This window comes from Telmatherina bonti (genome assembly GCF_933228915.1).
Source record: "Telmatherina bonti genome assembly, chromosome: 11".
Lineage (NCBI taxonomy): Eukaryota > Metazoa > Chordata > Actinopteri > Atheriniformes > Telmatherinidae > Telmatherina > Telmatherina bonti.
In genome coordinates, this window is record NC_136629.1 from 15,345,894 (window position 1) to 15,365,084 (window position 19,191).

The 19,191-nt window shown below is 38.6% G+C and overlaps 1 protein-coding gene across 1 annotated transcript; it reads right to left on the minus strand.

The window, feature by feature from the left end:
• Positions 1-3,210: 3,210 nt before the first annotated feature.
• Positions 3,211-7,460, minus strand: pex13 (peroxisomal biogenesis factor 13). The gene is made up of 4 exons (XM_079248412.1): positions 7,276-7,460; positions 5,861-6,561; positions 5,051-5,173; positions 3,211-4,001 (listed from the first exon to the last, which is right to left on the minus strand). The coding sequence occupies exons 1-4, from the start codon at positions 7,347-7,349 to the stop codon at positions 3,658-3,660; spliced, it is 1,242 nt and encodes a 413-aa protein (XP_079104538.1). The 5' UTR covers positions 7,350-7,460; the 3' UTR covers positions 3,211-3,657.
• Positions 7,461-19,191: the final 11,731 nt, after the last annotated feature.

Genomic DNA, 19,191 nt, shown 5'->3' on the forward strand with positions numbered 1-19,191 from the left:
TAGGTCAAATTCAACCAGCTGATGCGACATAAAACGCATTAAATCTGCTAAATAGACACATACTTATCCAGTGTAAGGGATATTCCTGACAGTCGTCCAGTGCAGTCTAAGAAGAGGGTAAATATTTTATGTCATTGTGTGAGGATGATGATGCTGATGATGCGGTCCCAGTTTTTTAGGCTAACTGCTAAAGCTAACTTTGCCGGACGGGACAGTGTCTGCTGCTTTCAGGAACATCTGGTAAATTATAATACTAAATTCATTCATATTCTGCGTCGTTCAGCACTGCGCTCCCTTACAAATGAGAAATGTTTTATGTAAAGTGGGCAAAAAAGCTAAAGCGGCGTTTTATCGGGTCTTTACGAAAAAGTGGTTACGAGGTGAGACCGTGAAACCACAAACAAACGTCACGAACGGAGCTTCAAGCTGACCTCTTTCCTTGGTTTTAGTATTTCCGACATTCATGGAAGGCACCATTAGCCAGCATGGCTGCTAGCTGCGCTATTTAGCAACTACGTTTGCGAATTTTTCATCCCAATAACATGGAAAAATGTTGTTGGAACAAATTAATAAGTGCAAACTAAGCAGCCATCTATTAAAAGTTAATTTCTTTTTTAAAATAAATACTCATTGGTTCTTTTTTTTTAATCTGCAGCGCTGATTCGTCCGCGTTGTCGCACTGCAGCAGTTCAGGCGTCCCGTTGCCATGAAACGGTGACCGTAAAGCTGGTGTTACTGTCAGAAATAGCTCTACCTCACAAACTTTTCGTAATATCATGCATAAACTGTTTGGATGTTTTGGTTTGCTTTGTAAATAATGTAATGTTGCTTCTGTGAAGACTGCTAAGACGGTTCATATCAGCTGCATATGGTTTAACTACCAGTCTACCTGGAAATCATGTCCATTAAACACAGTGTACCATGCACATGATGATGGTTATTTCCAGCAGAATAATGCATCATGTCAAAAAGTTCAAATCAATTCCTGCTGCTTTCTCCAACATAACAATGAGTTCACTGTCCTCCCGCGGCCTCCTCAGTCAGCAGATCTCAGTCCAACAGGGCAGCTTTGGGATGTGGTGGGACGACAGATCCTCATCATGGATGTGCAGCTGACAAATCTGCTGCAACTGTGTGATGCTATGAACATGAAGGGAAAAAAAGCTGAGGAATGTTTGCAACAGCTTTCTGAATCCATGACATCATGAATGAATACAATTATGAAGGAAAAGGAGGTCCAGTCTGGTACTAACAAGACAAACCTAATAAAGAATGGGTTGTTGGTCGTATTTTATAATATAAATAAGTAGTCGTTGTCTTAATCTGTTTATTACTATTTAAAAGGTATGAATTGAGATTTTTCAAGATGACAAATAGAAAAACTGACACTAATATTGGACCTGAAATCTAAACCTAGCCGGTCTGATCTCCCAGTTAAAGCTGTAAAACTCCAGTTTCCCCCACTGGCTGAATCTTACAGGAACCATCTTTCAAGTAAAACACTGGGAGTTAAAAAAAAAAATAAATAAAAAAAAAAAAAAAAAAAAAAACCTGCAGAGATCCACTTTCACTTCTCTTTTACATGTCTGTTTTTAGTACAAATTTAGCTTTTTTCTGTCTCTCTTATCTGTTTGTTTTGCTGAGTCTTTAATGTGTTTTCTTGTCAAAGTTTTGGCCTCCATCAGTCGAACTGTTTGAGTCTGATTTATCTCTTCTGATCACTTCAGAAAATGTGGTTATGTTTTGTTTTTTATTAGGGTCCTAGGGCTACGAAATTCGGCACACACGTGTATCAACCCTAGACAAGCAAAAAACTCAACTAAGCACATATTACCATGGCAACTGAGTGTCCGCCATCTTGGAAAAAAAACCTTATCGCCATGAAACACGGTTTGCTTATATCTTTGCACAAATTCATGCAATGTGCACCAAAACTAAGCACCTGTTGCCATAGCAACCGGGTGTCCGCCATCTTGGCGGTCACACCTATTTAACACTGTGCATTGTTTTTTAACAAATTAGTTTAGGAGTCAAGCCGTTGACTTTTAAACGCACCTGGAAGCTTTGTGACACGTTTGCGTGGACGGTTCGGCATGAGGCGAGGACCCGATGGATGCCGCTTGCAGCTTTAATTTATTTTATTGTCTTCTTATTGCTTCTGCCAAGTAGTTGGTGGATGTTATGTTTTTTTTCCCATTGTTTATCTGTCTGTTAGCAAAATACAAAAACTACTGGACAGGTTTTCTTTATTTTTATTTCTTTTTTTCTGAAAATGAATCTTGGTCTAACTTAGAGTCTCATTAAATGTTGGGAGAAAACTGGATCACCATTTGGATCCAGGAAGTTTTATTTATCATTGAGAGATGATCTAATTCTGGATAAAACGATCCAGAACAGGAAAAACTAGAATTTTTATCACTGCAAGAGAACAAATTAAGATTTTAAAAAAACAGCAGCGAACACCAGAATATAACCACACACTGGATTCATTATCAGTGAATCTGGTAATCTAACAGTGTGTCCATGTAGATGAACGTAGGACTGAAAATCACTGTTTGGGTGGAAATTAGCTGCTTGGTGAAGGTCTGACCTGCGAGAGCTTTTCTAGTTTTGCAAATGTGTCGTCTTGAAATCAAACCTTTATTTATATCTAGTGATTCCGTTTTATTCACTTTTATGTATTTGTTCATTTTTATTATTAAATTGTACTTTTTGTTCCAATATTTCTTTTGTTCCTTTTTTAAAAATAACTTCAGTAATTAAAAGGTTATTCTGTTTTGCACGGTCTGCTCTCTCTCCTCTGCTGTCCATTTCTTTGTTTTCTCTCGCATTATTGTGAATTATTTGTGTCTTTGCACATCGGTGACTGTAGTGCTGGTCTTACATGATATAAGATCTCTGTTTTGTGTCTTTTCTTTATATTTTTGTACTTAAATTTCCTTCCATATTTCAGGTGAAACTGGATTTGTTAAGTCAGAGCTTAGCACAGGTTTCTCTGGGTACCTCATGTGCGACATCTGTCCTGACAATCTTTTTAGGATTAAGTTTATTTATTCATTAGAAATCATAATGGTCCATAAAACGTAGATCTGCTCCAACAACCCCCTTTCTCTTGTGTATCCTGGCTTAAACAATAGAACTTTAATAGAATCTAAATTTATTTTCATGATCCTTTACTGAACACCACAACGGACAAAAAACTATTTTAAAATTATTTATTTTCAAAATATTTATATTAAATATTTACATATTTACCTATTGTGTCTAATAAATCATTGAAAAAATGTGCAAAGTTAAACCTCTAATTCTGAATGATTTCGTTGTCAGAAAGCAACACAGAAGACAAAGCAGCCTTCAGGTGGAGGCAAACGCCACACATAATCACATTGTCAAACAAAACACAGTCACTCTTATCCCGTCGGAGCATTCACAGCGTGACGTTAAGAAAAAACAAACTCAGCTGGTTTCTCTCTGACTAGTCTGACAACAGGAAGGTGAAGATGACAGACACACAGTGAACATGTTGTTAAAAACCTTTTTCATCCTAACAGAAGGTTCAGATGCGTTTTTAATCAGACCCTTGGTGTTACTGTCCAAACACAAACTATCTGCTGATTACGAGCTCCACAGTTAAAGAGGCGAAGCTGATCACTGTCATCACAGATCAGTCTTTTCAGGGATGTTTAGCACCGTGCTGGAGCTGGATGTTCCCAGACTGAGGGAAGATGGTGTTTCACCGTACAGAGACTCCAGCAGCTGCTCTGCAGAGCTGGAGGTGGAGGCTGTGGGGAGATCTGGGGCTGAGGTGGACCGTGGATGAGCAGCAGCGGCTGTTTGGGGAGTGTGTGTGTTCCCCTGCTGGACCGGAGCAAGCCTCTCCGTCTCTGCATGCTTACGACCCCTCCGCTTGCCAAGGATCTTGACGTAGTTGGCTGGGACAAGTCCAGGGGTCTGACCGTCCACGCTGGCCAGCAGCCAGCCACGGACCCGGGGCTGCTGATCTGAAACATGGCGGAGAATAAAATGTGATACTCGAGGCTGTTATGAATAAAATAATCACTGCAGGGTAGGGCTGGGCGACATATCGAATCTACTGGAGATATCATGGCGAGTCCCCTGTGGGATACAGAAAATGCCTATATTTGTCACATTCGAGTAGCCTGTTGTCACGCAGTTGTTTTTAGCTGCGGGGTTTTCTCCCTCTTCCACTCTGCCCTGCTTTGCACAGAGAGTTAAAGCAAGCGCACCTAGTTACATACATAACGTGAGCTACATGCTACGTCATGAGAGCGTGTAGCAGCTTTTCTAGCAGAGAACTCCGGCAGCAGTAGCAGCGTGAGTTACTAAAAAATGGAGGAGGAAGAATTTGTTCCAAAGAAAAATAGTACAGTGTGGAGTGAGCGTAACAGAGAGACCGGAGACGTAGGTGAAGTCGGGTCTGTTTATATTCCACATAAAAAGTGCAGAAACAGTACAGCGGCTAGCATTCAGAACCACAACACAACAACACAAGCTTTAACCCGGAAACCTTAAAACCACCCCCGCTCCTTCAAAGTAAAGGCCTTCTCACTGATGAATGTCTCTAGTCTTAATGTGGGTCACCACAACAGGATCCTTAATCTGGCGGTGGTTTGGATACCGGAGAGAGGATGTTGACCAAACAACTGTCGTATGCAAAGTATGTCACAAAAGAGTCGCCACCAAAGGTCGTAGTACCGCAAATTTAAAATGACATGTTTCTGCCGCTGCTTTAACTGTTCAATTAATACGGTTTTGATCAATTTGCTTTGTTACAATTTCATCCTTTTGGCATGAATGTTTAAAATCTGCATATCTTCATGCAGTATGAACAATTATGTTTTAATGGAGACACAAAATCATCTTACTGATGTGATTGTATGCACCAAAGCATTCATTCAGGGCTAAGGTAAGTATCGAGATATATATCGTATATCGTGACATGCCATAAAAGTATTGGGATATTACTAAAAGGTCATATCGCCCAGCCCTACAACAAGGGGACAAAAAAAAAAAAAAAAAGAGCTCTCACCTTTAGGAGCGAGGTTCAGCATGTCTCCAGCTCGAAGAGAAATCTCCTCCTCAGAAGCAGCAGAAAAATTATACTCGGCTCTGGCCACAACATGGTCATCCTCCCCACTGGCCCAGTTAGTTGCTACACAGAGAAACAGAATACTTTTACTGCTACTAACTGGGAGTAGAAGATGGGACACACAGATTACATCTCTCACTTGTGTTTGGAGAAACAATTTACAACAAACAAGCTGCCCTCGATACTGATATTGATCACAATAACATTTAATCTGGAGCATGGACGCCAGTCTGTCGGCTGCGACTGGTGACAACTTCTTACATCAAATCATTTTCAAAACAGTTTTTGTTTGTTACGGTCTTGTGAAAGTCTTTGACTTTACTATTTTCTGATGAGAAATAAATCTAGAAATCAACCGTGCTCTGTCCAGTTTATTGACAATGCCCAGTTGTTGCAAGCGAGAGGTCTCGAGAGCTCTGCTCAGGGTGTTACAGCGATCTTTACAAACACAAATAACCTTTGCCTGGCAGCACTGGTCAAAACAGCGGCCAGCTCGAAGATAACAACAGTCGAAGCTGAAACAGGCCTTGAACAGAACATTTAGTCTCATGCATGAACCTACTAATGCAAGCTTTCTGAACTACTCTAAACTATGCAGAATATATATTTTGTTCTACATAAAAGAAGCTTAATAAAGGAGTAACTTATTAAGACTACACTATGTGCATACACTACAACTATCACATCCTGAGAAGTGAAGCTTCTTTAAATAAAAAAAGCTGATTTGTGACAATACTAAGTAAGCCTTACCACTTTCTTCAGAGCCTCGGCTGGAGCTCAGCAGCTTCCAGATGAGGTACGGTCCACCCAGGACCACAGCAAAGAACAGGAAGATTGGCCAGGACTTAACGCTCTGGTCCTCGTTTCCTGCTCCGAAGCCTCTGGGAGCCACAGCATCACTAGTACTGTCTGCCCACAAGTCTTCAACATCTGCATCCGATACCCTCCCCAGCAGGCGCTGCAACCGTCTGTAAAGGTAGCGTAGTGTGCGCACCAGAGCAAATGCTGACAAAACTCTGGTGAGGTGAGCGCGGAGCCTTGTCAGATGGTTGGCTACATCCAACACAGCTCGGAAACTGTTATACACAGCGGAGAAGGTGGCGTCCAGCATCATGCTGACTGAAGCAAAGGCCTGGACGATGCTCTCGATTGACTGGAAGGCCCCACGGCTGCTTTCCTCTGCCTGCTGCACAAACCGGCTGGGGGCTATTTCTTCTGCATGGGAGAAGCGGCTGTACCCTCCCAGGCCGTAGCCACCACCACCATAGCTATAGGGGCTGTAGCCACCATAGATGGAGCTTCCATAGGGGCTGTAAGATGAGGTGAAGGAGCTGTAAGATGGACGGTAGGACTGCTGGACAGGGCGAGGAGGCACTGGAGGAGCCATCCTGGTCAGGACTGGGGGAGCCACAGGAGTTGAGGGGCCTGGGACTGGAACAAAGTCTGTGGACCTGTGAAGATGATGAGAGAAGTCATGCAGGGACCTTAGCATCAACATCTGGGAAGCTACAATGAAAACAAGGACATAATATCCCGAATTTTGCATTGTCTTTGAAAAACGTCAACAATAAAACTACATGGCTCTTGAGGCAGGTATAGCCAAGGTCCAAGATCAAAATAACTGGTATATTTAGTTCATTTAGACCTTTGAGAATGGGAAAAATATCAGTTTTAATATGTTTGATGAAAAAAAGAGGTCTAATGCAGGATGATACATTTACAATAAACAGTTTTAACATGAAAGCTGAACCTCAGGACCACTGGTAAATGACAATGTGTCATTTTAATTAGTAAAAAAGAAAAAAAGATTAGAAAAAAACAAGTAAACTTTAAAAAAAAAACAAAAAACAAACAAACAAACAAAAAACAAAACAACTTGTGCTTATACAATCTTCCATCGGGCCTTGTTGGACTTCGCTGGCTAGCTTGTAGCCATTTATACAGTCGGGTGAATCCTCGTTAAATAAGTCATTTTAGCAGTTTATTCATCTATAGCATGCATTAATAAAGATTTATTACTCCTAATATTATAACAACCTTTTCTGGACACAGTTTCTCGCGTGTCAAAAGGCCCCTCGAGCTTCTGCAACAACTTTAGCATTGGCTAGCCAGTTAGCAACAAATTAAAACCAGTCGCAAACAACAATCATATGTCTGCAACCAACCTGTAATTTATAGGCGCACTCATAGCTCCCGGAATCCGCCTTTCCCACGGTTTCGGAGGGGGTTGTGAATCCATGGTAAAATAAATATGCACTTTAAATAAAATTTAAAAAAATAATAATGCTGCGAAGCCCGTCCTCCGACCGTGCCTCGCGCTGCCTTCTCTTGCTCGTCGTAATTTTCTGTATCTGAATTTTCAACTAATGTTTACACGATACACGAGTCATAATATGTTGACAAGATATATAAATTACTTGCACTGTATTATATTTATTGCGTGTAATTTGTCGTGCCACGGCTCTACTTTCGTGACACTTATACTTTACGCAGATATAAAGGGAATATCAACCATTCCAAATATATCCCATCATCACCTAAATGCGCCACCGATGTGACCAAGACAACAACTAAACACCGTCACGGAAAGTAAATTATGCAACAAAACTGTCTAAAAACGACAGAAGTCGCATTTAACTTATAATATTGGTAATGATAATAAAAGCCAAAGCTTTATATTTCAGTTTATCTTTCTTTTTACGTTTAAAAGCCATTAACTCGGTACTCGACTAGTATAGTCTGCTCTCTAAGACAGTTCCATTTCTGTCCACCGGAGGGCGCAATAACTCATAAAACAATACAGACGACTAAAGCCACCTAACAATACAAATAGAAAGGGACCCTCCCCTTTAAATGACATTTTAACATAAACAACGCATTCATCCTGTAGTATCTTACCATCTAATATTTAGTAATTTTAACAAAGCTTATTAAATTTTATGAAAATACAAATAATGTCCAGACAGACGTTTCAATTTTACCCCACCCACTTGTTAAGCCTGAATGAGGAAGATTAATAGTGAAATGTGAGAGATAATTTGTCTGTGAAGCAGCATGAAAACCTACTCACCCGTAGCAGATGGCAACCTGGTACAAGTCTTGCTGTCAGCACTTTACCATAAAGGCATAAAGATCTGAGAATGAATCTTTTCTGAAGATCCTTTCTGAGGAAGAAACATACATTCTTACAGGGGATTGTTTGTGGAGCAGAGTGCTTTTGAAAACTTAGATTTATTTTTGTTTTATTGCTGACAGATCAGCTCTGGAATTTGACTTAACGCTGCTGGTGGATCTTCTGTGGCAGCAAACACTTCTCTCTGAGAGTTCATGCGCTGTCACTAACGTCAGTATGTCTTGTAGTTTGGTAAGCAAGGGGGTGGCTTCTGATTACACTGCTGTGAGCGTGAGGAAAGCTGTTCCTGAGCACATAGGGTTTGTACAGAGGTGTATGTGTGGCTTTAGGAGGGAGTCCTGTGATGTCAAGTGTTATGTGGGGGGTGTCAGAGAGTTATACAGACCTATCGTATTACACTCTCCGGGGGTTGTAAAGCAGAGGATGTCTGTGTCATCCCCTCAGTGTAGGTGGGAGAGTCAGACACGATCACTGGTGACATGATGGCGGCAGGATCCTAGGCCAAAGGTGAAGAGTGTGGGAGGATGCTCATCTGAAGATTGGTCCTTGTGTTTAGGTTTCACACTTCACAGCTGTAACATTTTGTCACGTAACACGTTCAAGGGTCAGAAGCGGTGACATATTATTACATTTATGCACACCTATAGAAATGAGTCACAGAATGACAAACGAGCAGACACACACATATGACATTGAAATGTAATTGCTGGATTTTACAGCTTGTCTGCAGAGATATGCAGCTTTGTAACAGCTGCCTTTCCTAAAGACTTCACTGGAGTTGGGACATCCACCAGATTCTTTCATACCATTTTGGGAAAAGTGTTTATTTTCTGTCTTGCATGGAGTCACAGGCATGTTAGAAAGTATTTCACAAAACCACAACAAGGCATCCTGAAGGAGTTGGTGAATAGATCGAAGGAAACACCATGATGACATTAGCGTAACAAGAGAGACACATGTTTTGCTGGGACATGTTTGGTGTAAAGACTGGAGACAGACGCAAACAGCATCGATTTGTTCAGAATTGACATCTTATTTGCTACTAAAGTGTCCGTCTGTTCAAACAGCTGCGGACATCAGTCAAAGACAAAATGTCTGTCAAAACCTTGAACTTTTTAGACTGACAGCCAAACATGAAATCCATGAATCTGAAAGGGATCTAAAGGGGCTTGATCTTAAATTACCCTTTTCTCAAGCATCATTATTTATTTATTTATTTGTTTGCAGGCTTCCTGTGGCCTTTTACGAGAACAGTTATTTTTTATCAGTAGTTTATACTAAATGACCTTCCTCCATCATGTGTTGCTCCATGCAAAGCTACAGAGCAATGGGAATGCTGTAGGGCGTGATGTAACAGTGGGGGTGAACATGCACCTTTTGTGTTGGTCTGCAGTCTGTCGTGAATCCAAAAAGAAGACAGCAAGCTGCAGCAGAGCAGACCAGAAACCAGACAGCAGTTGTCCTCAGTCTATCTTTCAGAACAGTCAAATAAATTAGTGAAGACAAAGAATCAGAAGGTTTAATAAATTAAGTCTAAGTTGTTTTAGGGATTCTGCAAGACTAAGGTGTGTTTATGTCAGAACTTGCTAAATAAAAGCAACAACTATTATGTGTGTTTTTCTTACTTTTTGAACTTGGTGCCCAGATGGATTTGGTGTGTCATGCAGCCAGTAAGTGTTCAGCAGTGCATCAGTGAAAGGCTATGGTTAGTACCAGTACCATGCAATGCTTGTGTGTTCATCAGTGATGGGTATTATGTTGTTAAACTAAATGCCATTAGGTAACTTACAGTTGTGCTCATATGTATTCATGCGCTTTCATTAAAGAAAAGAATTAATTTACATCAGTATCTCAAATAACTGGAGACTTATAAAAGGAACAATAACTGAAAATATGCAAAAAATAGAATTTAGTGATATAAGACACTGTTTTTTTTTAAATTTATCTATTTAATTTAGTTAAAGAGAGAAGAAAAAACAAACAAACAAATTGGTCCTGGACAAATTAGAGCACTTTTCTGTTGAACAGTGGGACAAAAAATTAATTTGAAGTTTGGTTAAAACAAACATATTTGAAAATAAAAATAATTTAAAAAGAAGTAGCCTAACAAAATCCACTCTCCTCAGTAGTTAGTTTAATAATTCTGTATTTCTAATACTAACTTAGTTACTTTTTGGGAAAAGTAACTAACTCTAAAGAATTGCTTTTTGCTCCAAATTGCGTTTATTACAAATTTATTAATTCATTTGTTATTATTAGTCGTTATATTTTATCCTTTAGTGCAACGATGCCCAGAAAGAAAATTCAGCAAGAAAAAATAAAAAGCTGTGCGTGGCAGATAGTTGAAAGATGCTCAATAGATACTAGAACACACACACACACACACACACACACACACACACACACACACACACACACACACACACACACACACACACATATAACACGGTGAGTTCTTTATCATGTCTGTAGTTTTTGTTAGAGTTAGCTGCTACAGTGGCATTGGGAAGGATCCGGGACTATCTCCATCTCTGCAGTCTGCTCTGTGAGCACACCAAAGCACAGTCTCCAGGCTGCTTCATTCATTCAGTCTGCGCTTTGTTAAAGTTGGCAAGGCAAGTTTATTTATACAGCACCTTTAACGTACAGGACAATTCAAAGTGCTTTACATGAAACATTACAAGAATCCCAGATGGTGTATAAAAGCATAAAAGACAACAACAAATAGCAAAATCACAATAAAATAATAAATGATGTGAAAATAATTTAAAGCAAAATTAATGAAAAGTTATTGTGCAGATGTCATGCACAAGGAAAGAAATGTTTTTTAACCTGGATTTAAAAGTGTCTACATTAGGTGAGAGTTTAATCTCAACTAGTATAAGTCCAATAAAAACATGTTGTTGTTTTTTTTAAATTAAGGATTTAGTTTGACTTTTTCCTGCCATGACCATCCCCCATTCGTTTCCCCTCTTTAGTTTGTATCTGGTTTGTAGCTGTGATGTCCATGTCAGAATAAAATCTGTCTGTGTTGCAGCGGCCTGTAAGGAAGTACATTGTGTTACACACATGAAGCACATTGCAACTATAACAAGTTACCAGATTCCTGTCTCACACGCAATCTTTTAAAATCAGGTTTAATGTGACCTTTCTTGACTTTCAGCACTTTCCCCTTTAGTGGTCTCTGCATGGGCCTGGTAATGATGATCAGAAAAAGTTGGAAAATAATTTAAAGTTCCCAAAGTTTTCCCCAGCGTCCTTATTTCTTTCTGTTTCAGAGCAAATACAAAGACGATTCTGACCCAACCAGACCTCTAACATGGCATTCCTTCTGTAGCCCTGAAGTTCCAGTGTTTCTGTGTGTTTTTGCTGGGCAGCACGTTGGATTGGCCTGAAAGTGATGTGGGTACTTTTTAAAACATTGGTTCCCGCTTCCTTTGGTGTCTGTGTGTGTGTGTCTGTGTGTGTGTGTGTGTGTGTTGGAGCATTGCAAACATGCTAGAGGAGGAAGACAGACGCTTTTACAAAAGTGGAACTGTCAGGGGTAAAATATTGGAGGATAGTACAGTACAAAAACTACTTAGACGTTGTGTTTTTATTACAATATGTTGGCATGATTGTGCGGTAGCTATTCAGAAAAGAGGGTACAGAAAAAGACCTAAGAGTCAGAGACAACAGCAGAGCAGTATGTCATGTAAACACAAGCATGGTAACTATGAGAGTATTGTTGTAACTAAGAGTCCAACAATTGATAATTAAAAAGACAGCCAACTAAGAGGAACAAATCAAAGTTTGAAAGAAATAAGTCAAATATAAAGTATTTTATATTTAGTTTTATAGCTTTTATAAGGTGCTGGATTCAGTCTTTGTTTATCAGAAACAACTCAGCTTAGCTTTTAATGCAATGGTTAACAAGCTAACAAGCTTCACTATAAGCCAACAATGTCATTAAAAAATGCAACAATTTGGGCCTAATCCTTAAGTACACCAAGTTAAAAGAAGATGTTAACAATTTTAGAAGTTGTCAACGTAACATGTTTTGGACTAAACTAAGCTTGGTAGCTTTAACACAACTGATTGAATAAGCTAATCATAGACAGTGAAGCTAACACATGATATGCTAAAAGCCTACAAGCTAGGTCTGTTTGCTTTTAAAAGAACTGATTATTATTAAATCTTGGTAATATTCAGAGTCGTCTACATTTTATATGACAATTAAATTATCACAGAAAACATAACGGAAATCTGTAAAAAGGCTTGTCTGAAAGTATGATACTAATGTCTAGTAAACTCTAGTTTGCTGTTAGCTACATAAATCTGTCGGTGCAGAGAGACAATTGCTCACAAGACAACTTAAAAAATTGCTTTAATTTGGACATAAATGATTTCCTCTGGGCAATGAAATCACAGCTACGCTTATTTCCCCATACTTTTCTACTTAAAGAAGTAATAATTTCTTTGACTTTATCACACTCCTTTTCAAAGTTGACGTGTGATTATGGATGATGAAGTATAAATATGAATGGATAAACAAATTAAACAAACAAACAAACAAAATAAATAAATAAATAAACAAATATTTATTCATATTATAGCCTATTTCCATTTATAGGCTAGTATAAATCAGTCACTGAGGGACACATTCCTGCAGGTTTTAGGTGTTTCTCTGCTCCAACACTTCTGATTAAAATGAAAGAGTCGCTGTGCAGACTTTGATAAGGTGTTGGGTGCATTTGATTTGAACGTTACACCAGACGGTACAGTCCTTTCAATTCTGTAACCCAAAGCCAAAAAGGTCAACTCTGTTTATAGTTATTGTTACTTCAGCTTATTCTACTTCTGCTTCTCTTTGAATCAGCAAACACAAATTTAGAAATGATTGCTTTGTACACTGAGTCCATGTAAAATGTTTGAAGACCCTGCAACATGGGGATATTTAATGACTGGTCAAATATTCAGTGAAAGCTGAGAGCAGGGATTTTCCCTATGAGTTAAGTCTTGCACGGGAAGGCATTTTAGCAACACATCAGGTATAATACCTATAATTAAAATGTGCTGCAGGAAGTTTGCAAATTGTAGGAGCAGAACGTGGAAGTAATAACCATTCTTTATCTTGACTCGGTGGAAAGTGTTTGGGCATTGTTGAGCTCTTTCAGAAAAAAGTGGAACTGGAGACTGACTTAGTAGACTAACATTTGTGGGTTGGACATTCAGGATATTACTTCAGTATTGCCATAGACGCTAAAATAGGTGAAAGTTTACTATCTTAAAGTCTTGTACGCTGCATAATAACATGGTGTACATAAAAAAAACAATCAGAAATAACATTGTTCACAAATATTTATCAGAGAAATGGGTAAGTGGATGAATATTACAATCTTCTTCTGTTTTCAGTCATAGGCTACCCTTCACACTGACAACAGGCCCTGCTGTGCTGTAACTCCTCCCTGAATTTGTGAGATAACAGTACTTTCATTCAGGTGGAGTGCAACAGTGTGGTGTTGTTGTCAAGAGTTTGCAGTCTGCAAAAGGAGGAGGGAGTGGTGAAGGAGGGAAGCTGAGGGAAGGAGGAGACAGAGCAGCAGAGGAGGGGCATTACTGGAAATAGGTGGCTAAACAGGTTTAGCTTGCCTTTTCCAGGACATGGGTAGGAAATACTAAATAAGATACTTTGCAGGGAGCGTCTACAATGAGCGTCACTATTCAACCACAGCAAGCCAGAGCACACAGACCGAGAACACATTGCACGTGCACAGATAAAAGTCACACAGGGTTGCCATTGTAAGAGCTCTCCGCTAAGCCCTAAAGCAATGCTGCTCTTTGCAGAAGTGAAATATCTTGATGAAATATTTCAGTACATTATGTATGGATGTTCTGTCCTCTTGGCAGTTACCTGGATATGATGGTGTAATACTGTTCGTCATGTGTGTACTTGTTTAAGTCTGACTCAATAAGTACGGGACCAACAAACTTACACGGGCAATTTCTAAATGGAGAAAAGTTTAGCTGAGTTTATGGAACAAAAGCCAAGGGACAGCTTTACTGCCGGTCACTGGGTTCACTAGATCTTAGATCTCTCTGAGGAGTTCAGTAAAGTGACTGCAATGTTGTGCAATGCATCTAAATATGAAACTGGGAGAAGGATTTCATTTCTACACCTGGATAAAGAACAGAGGAACGTACACTGTATACAAGACAGATGGGTAAAAGTGTAAAATACCATTAACCACAGAGGACTGGTTTTACATATATGTTGTTTGACATTTGTGTTGCTCATATATGTTGTTTTACATACGTGTTGCTCATGTGTGTTTTACATATGTGTTGCTCAGCAAACCAGCTCCAGGATGTGGCCAAAATGTTGCAGGAAAGATGGAGTTTAATTCTTCATTACAACAAACACACTGGACACGGTGTGGGGAACAAGATACAGATTCACTCTTTATTTTTGGAGCGGGGAGGGGTTTAAAGTAAAAAAAATGACTGGAATAATGTGTTGCATTGGAAAAGATACTGAATTATAAAATGCTAATATCATGTGAGATACTCTATCTATGTAGTCTGTGACTATCTGGTTATATTACTGTTTGGTGTCTGTCGCCAAGACAGCAATCACCAGGAAACGGTGTAAAAAAAGACTCTCTGGACTCAGTTGAGGAGCGTTTCAACGTCAAAGGACACACAAATATATTTAGACAAAAAAAAATTTAATGCTAAATTGGACAAATCAACAACAAATAACAGCTGGAGACTTAATGCAACCAAAGACATTGCTTTATCATAACAGAAGACATGTACTCCACTGATGTCTTATGTTGTCTTACTCCCATAACCAATGAAATTAAGCAAAAGAAAAGAAAAGAAACTGGTATTTTACTTCTGAATTCAACATAACACAATAAAATAACTGCCAAGGTAAATGTCTGGATATAACGTCAGTGTCAATCTGCGCTTTTGCATCTTTGCCCTCTTTAAACAATCCATAAACAAGCTGCTTAACACTGGAGAATTGAACTGCTGTGGCAAGAAAAAACAGATTCAGATGAGCAGAATGCAGCTGGAAGGTAAAATCCCAGGTGGCTCTGAGGTTGACGGAGAAAATGAAAGTTAAATTAAAGATGCTGTGTGCATTGTAAGCAACTGCTAATGAGTGTAACAAAGCCAAACGTCTGAGAGCAGGTTGCACGATGATGTCAGATCAGGGTTTGTGTGGTTCTTCACAACGAGGCAGGAAGGAAGCCGCATACAGCATTTCTTCTCAGTCTGCCAATACAAGGGAAACAGACATCTCCAGTGTACTACATCCTGGGTTCCATGGTAATGACGTTGCAGGACGCATTGAATATTATACCTGTCAGAATCTTTCAAGAAATGAGATTACAATCAAAGCTTGGATTTTTTTTCCTCCCTATCAGCTTTGATTTCTTTATTGTCATGCAGAGAAGAAAACATCCGCTTCTTCTAAGAGAAAGATGTGTTTCCGAAACAGTATCATGCAAAATTAGCATTGCATCATTTAAAGTAAATCAGATAAGGCTCTGATCACTGGTTTTGCACTTTACATTTACAATAAAACAACAAATGCAGACACCTGAAGCTTTAATGAACAATTTAGTTGTTTTTTTTTAGCTTTCTGAGCTAAAATGGCCGCAAATATTACAACTGACCAACAGATATTAGCCTGTTTGCTAACAGCTGAAAGCTTGATTGGTTTGCTTACAATATGGTTAGTAAATTGTTGGTCTGCTATTCTACATCTACTGCTAAGTAGCTGACCTGCTGAAGAACTGCTGTGCACTGCGGTGATTATTACCGAGCACCACTCTGACTTAAGATAACTGATATGCAGTTTCACATGTGTCAACTTTACGTCATATGGGCAAAACCCAAAGTCACTGCAATGGCCTGCATTTTACGTGAATCTCAGGAGATGACACAGTGATTTCTCATTTTAATCATGGCTTATTTAAAAACAAAAGCATGCTGTCATTGTCTTGTGACTGTAAAAAACAGACAGATTACAATTCAGCTGCATCATGGAAGAACTAAAGTTAAAACTCAGATGAGGTTCAAACAAAAAAAAAAAGGAGCTTGATAGCATTGAGCTATCAGACTCCTCTCTTATGGACCAAGCTCCCAGTCTGGGTTTGGAAGGCTAACACCCTCTCTACCTTCAAGATTAAGCTTAAGAGCTTCCTTTTCGGTAAATCTTACACTAAGAGGGCTAGCCATTCCTTAGTTATGCTGCCATAGGCTGAGACTGCTGACAGCTGTCCCAGGATGCACTGAGTGCTTCCTTTTCATCTTTCTGCTCCTTACCTTCCATGTAGAAACAAATGACAGTATTGGCATCATTAATGGATTTTTTATCTTCTTCCTGGATAAAAGTTGTGATGCATGTTGATCTGTCTTTTCTGTCTTCTCCACCCCAACCGGTTGAGGCAGATGGCTGCCCTCCCTGAGCCAGGTTCTGTCTGGAGATTTTGCCTTCCTGTGAAAAAGGAGTTTCTCCCTTTCTGCTGTCACCTCGTGCATGATCAGGATGGACCATTGGATCAACATTAAAATTCGATGCAGTCTGTTGGTTTTTCTTATTATGAACTGGCTCGAATTGTTGTGTCTGCCAAGTGCCATGAGATGACTTTGTTGTGAAGTGGGGATATACAAATAAAGCTGAATTGAATTTAATTGGATCAAACACTCCTTTACTCATTTATTTGAACTATTTCTTATTTATTTATGTTTTTAGAAAACTTTTACGATTAAAAAAGAAAGTACACTGGTGGTCATGCACATCAGATCAGTCATGTATCACATGATGGTTTTGTTTAGATTACTTAACTTGGAAATTGAAATTAAAAGTTGAAATGAGACAGGGCTGTTTCATATTGTCTGGCTTATTCTCAAGTGACATGCTCACATTTCCTCTGTTATGCAACATTCTGATCATTTCATGAACCAAAACATCTTCAGAAACATTTGAGAAATTAGTATTATCAGACACATAGTATGTTAAGTGCATTCCTTCTGTTGTAAACTTGTGTTACATCCTAGATCTGAGAATTTCTGACTGGCAAGACATTTTAATGTGTAAAAGAAGACAAAAAGTTCAACTAATTAATAAGGCTGCATGCTATTGATTCTCATTTAAATGAACAGAAACATAATAAGAGGTATTATATCATTTCCTGCTGTGACCAGCAAGAAATTATTTAGTAATAATAAAATGGTCTAAATGACTTATATTGAACAAATTTTACTTTTGCTACACATATTCACATGTACACATGTAGCTTAAATGTAATAACTTAGATAAAGTCGATTCCATTTAAATTAATGGGTAGTTCTTAGAAGAAGACAGCGAGCAACTTTTGTTTACATGATCTAAGCTTACCCTGATTTTTTACTTTTTTTTTTGACAAATTATAATGACAGGAGCTTCTTATTCTCTTCAAACAAGCAAGTTGTTGAATTTTTTTTACTTGACCTTTTACATCACAGAGATACAACTAACAAACGATTTAGTTGTCAACAAATTGGCACTATGTGATGCACTCAATTGGATCATTTTAGCTTTGTACATTTCAGAAGCGGTAAATTTGATTGAATTTTTCTGACAAAAGAAGAAATAAAAATGTACTTCTTCAGGGTGGGTACCATAAAATCTGGACATGCCATGGTAATCAGATTAAGTTCCATTCAGGTTAGACCATGGTACAGTATTCTAGTGCCCCAAGAGAAGGTGACGTAATTAACACCCAATTCCCATGGCACCAACTAAAAATAAAGAATAAATAAATATAGACATCCTAAATAGCCGATTTGTTAACATTTAACAATTACCCCACATGAAAATGACCTGAAATCTCTGACTAAGCAGTCTGTGGTCAAATCTCTGTTAATTTCATGATTGTTATGTAATGGGTGAATCAGATTTTCTCTAAGGATTTTAAAAAAGATTGACCATGTGGTTTCTGTTCAGTCTCAAGCTCAATGTCTTAAATTGGGCATTTTCCCCTCCACAAGCTGTAGCAACCTTCACAGATCTCTTTCAGTATGTTTCATCCTGTTACCAAATCCTAGAAGCCTCAGGACTCTTTGGTCAGAAGTTAAGATAGAGCTTTACGTTTATTTCTAAATATAAATCTTAATAAGTCATAGGACTTGATCTCATATCCATTGTTAGAAAGTTTCAATAATTTCTTCAAATATGATCCAAAAACACGACAAATTACATGTAGAAATAATTTCTCTTTTTATTAAGAATTGATCATGTAGAAAAAAACAGCAAATTGTACAATGTGCTAATCAAAATAATATATTTCATGAAAGTCAAAAATTAAGCAAAAACAAGGCTGAAAGCTGCCTGACAAAAAGCCAGTGCTTCTGAATTGTCAGCTTAGTTGCAAACAACAAGCTTTCAGGAGGCCTTCCCATGAACAAATCAAATGATAAAACATAAACTTAACATCTGGATCTATATAAGGATTTTTTTTTTTTTTTTTTAGAAAACAAGAAAAGATGTTTGGGACCTCTGGATAACACATGTGATCACTGGTATGACATAGTCATTACATAGGAAAGGCAACACAGTGCTTCCTCCCACTTCCTCAATGGAAATTTCAGTACCTTGCCAGTTTGTGAGTGTTTTAGCATGGTGACTGCTTTCACTCTCAACTGTGGCTAACATGTATGTACAGAGTGCACTTACCAACAAATGCTCAGGTTAAAAAACAAAACAGCAAAAGCAACACACTTAAACTGACATGTAAAAACACACTTTACAAAGAAATGAAAAGTAAACCCACAACATTAAACAATTGCTTCTTTTACGCATACATGAAAAAAACCCATTTAGCCCACGTTTTTCTCAAAAAGCAAACCACCTCATAATAAAACATTTGGTACATTGACAGTGGATCCAACTCTACTGTGAAAAACAAAATAC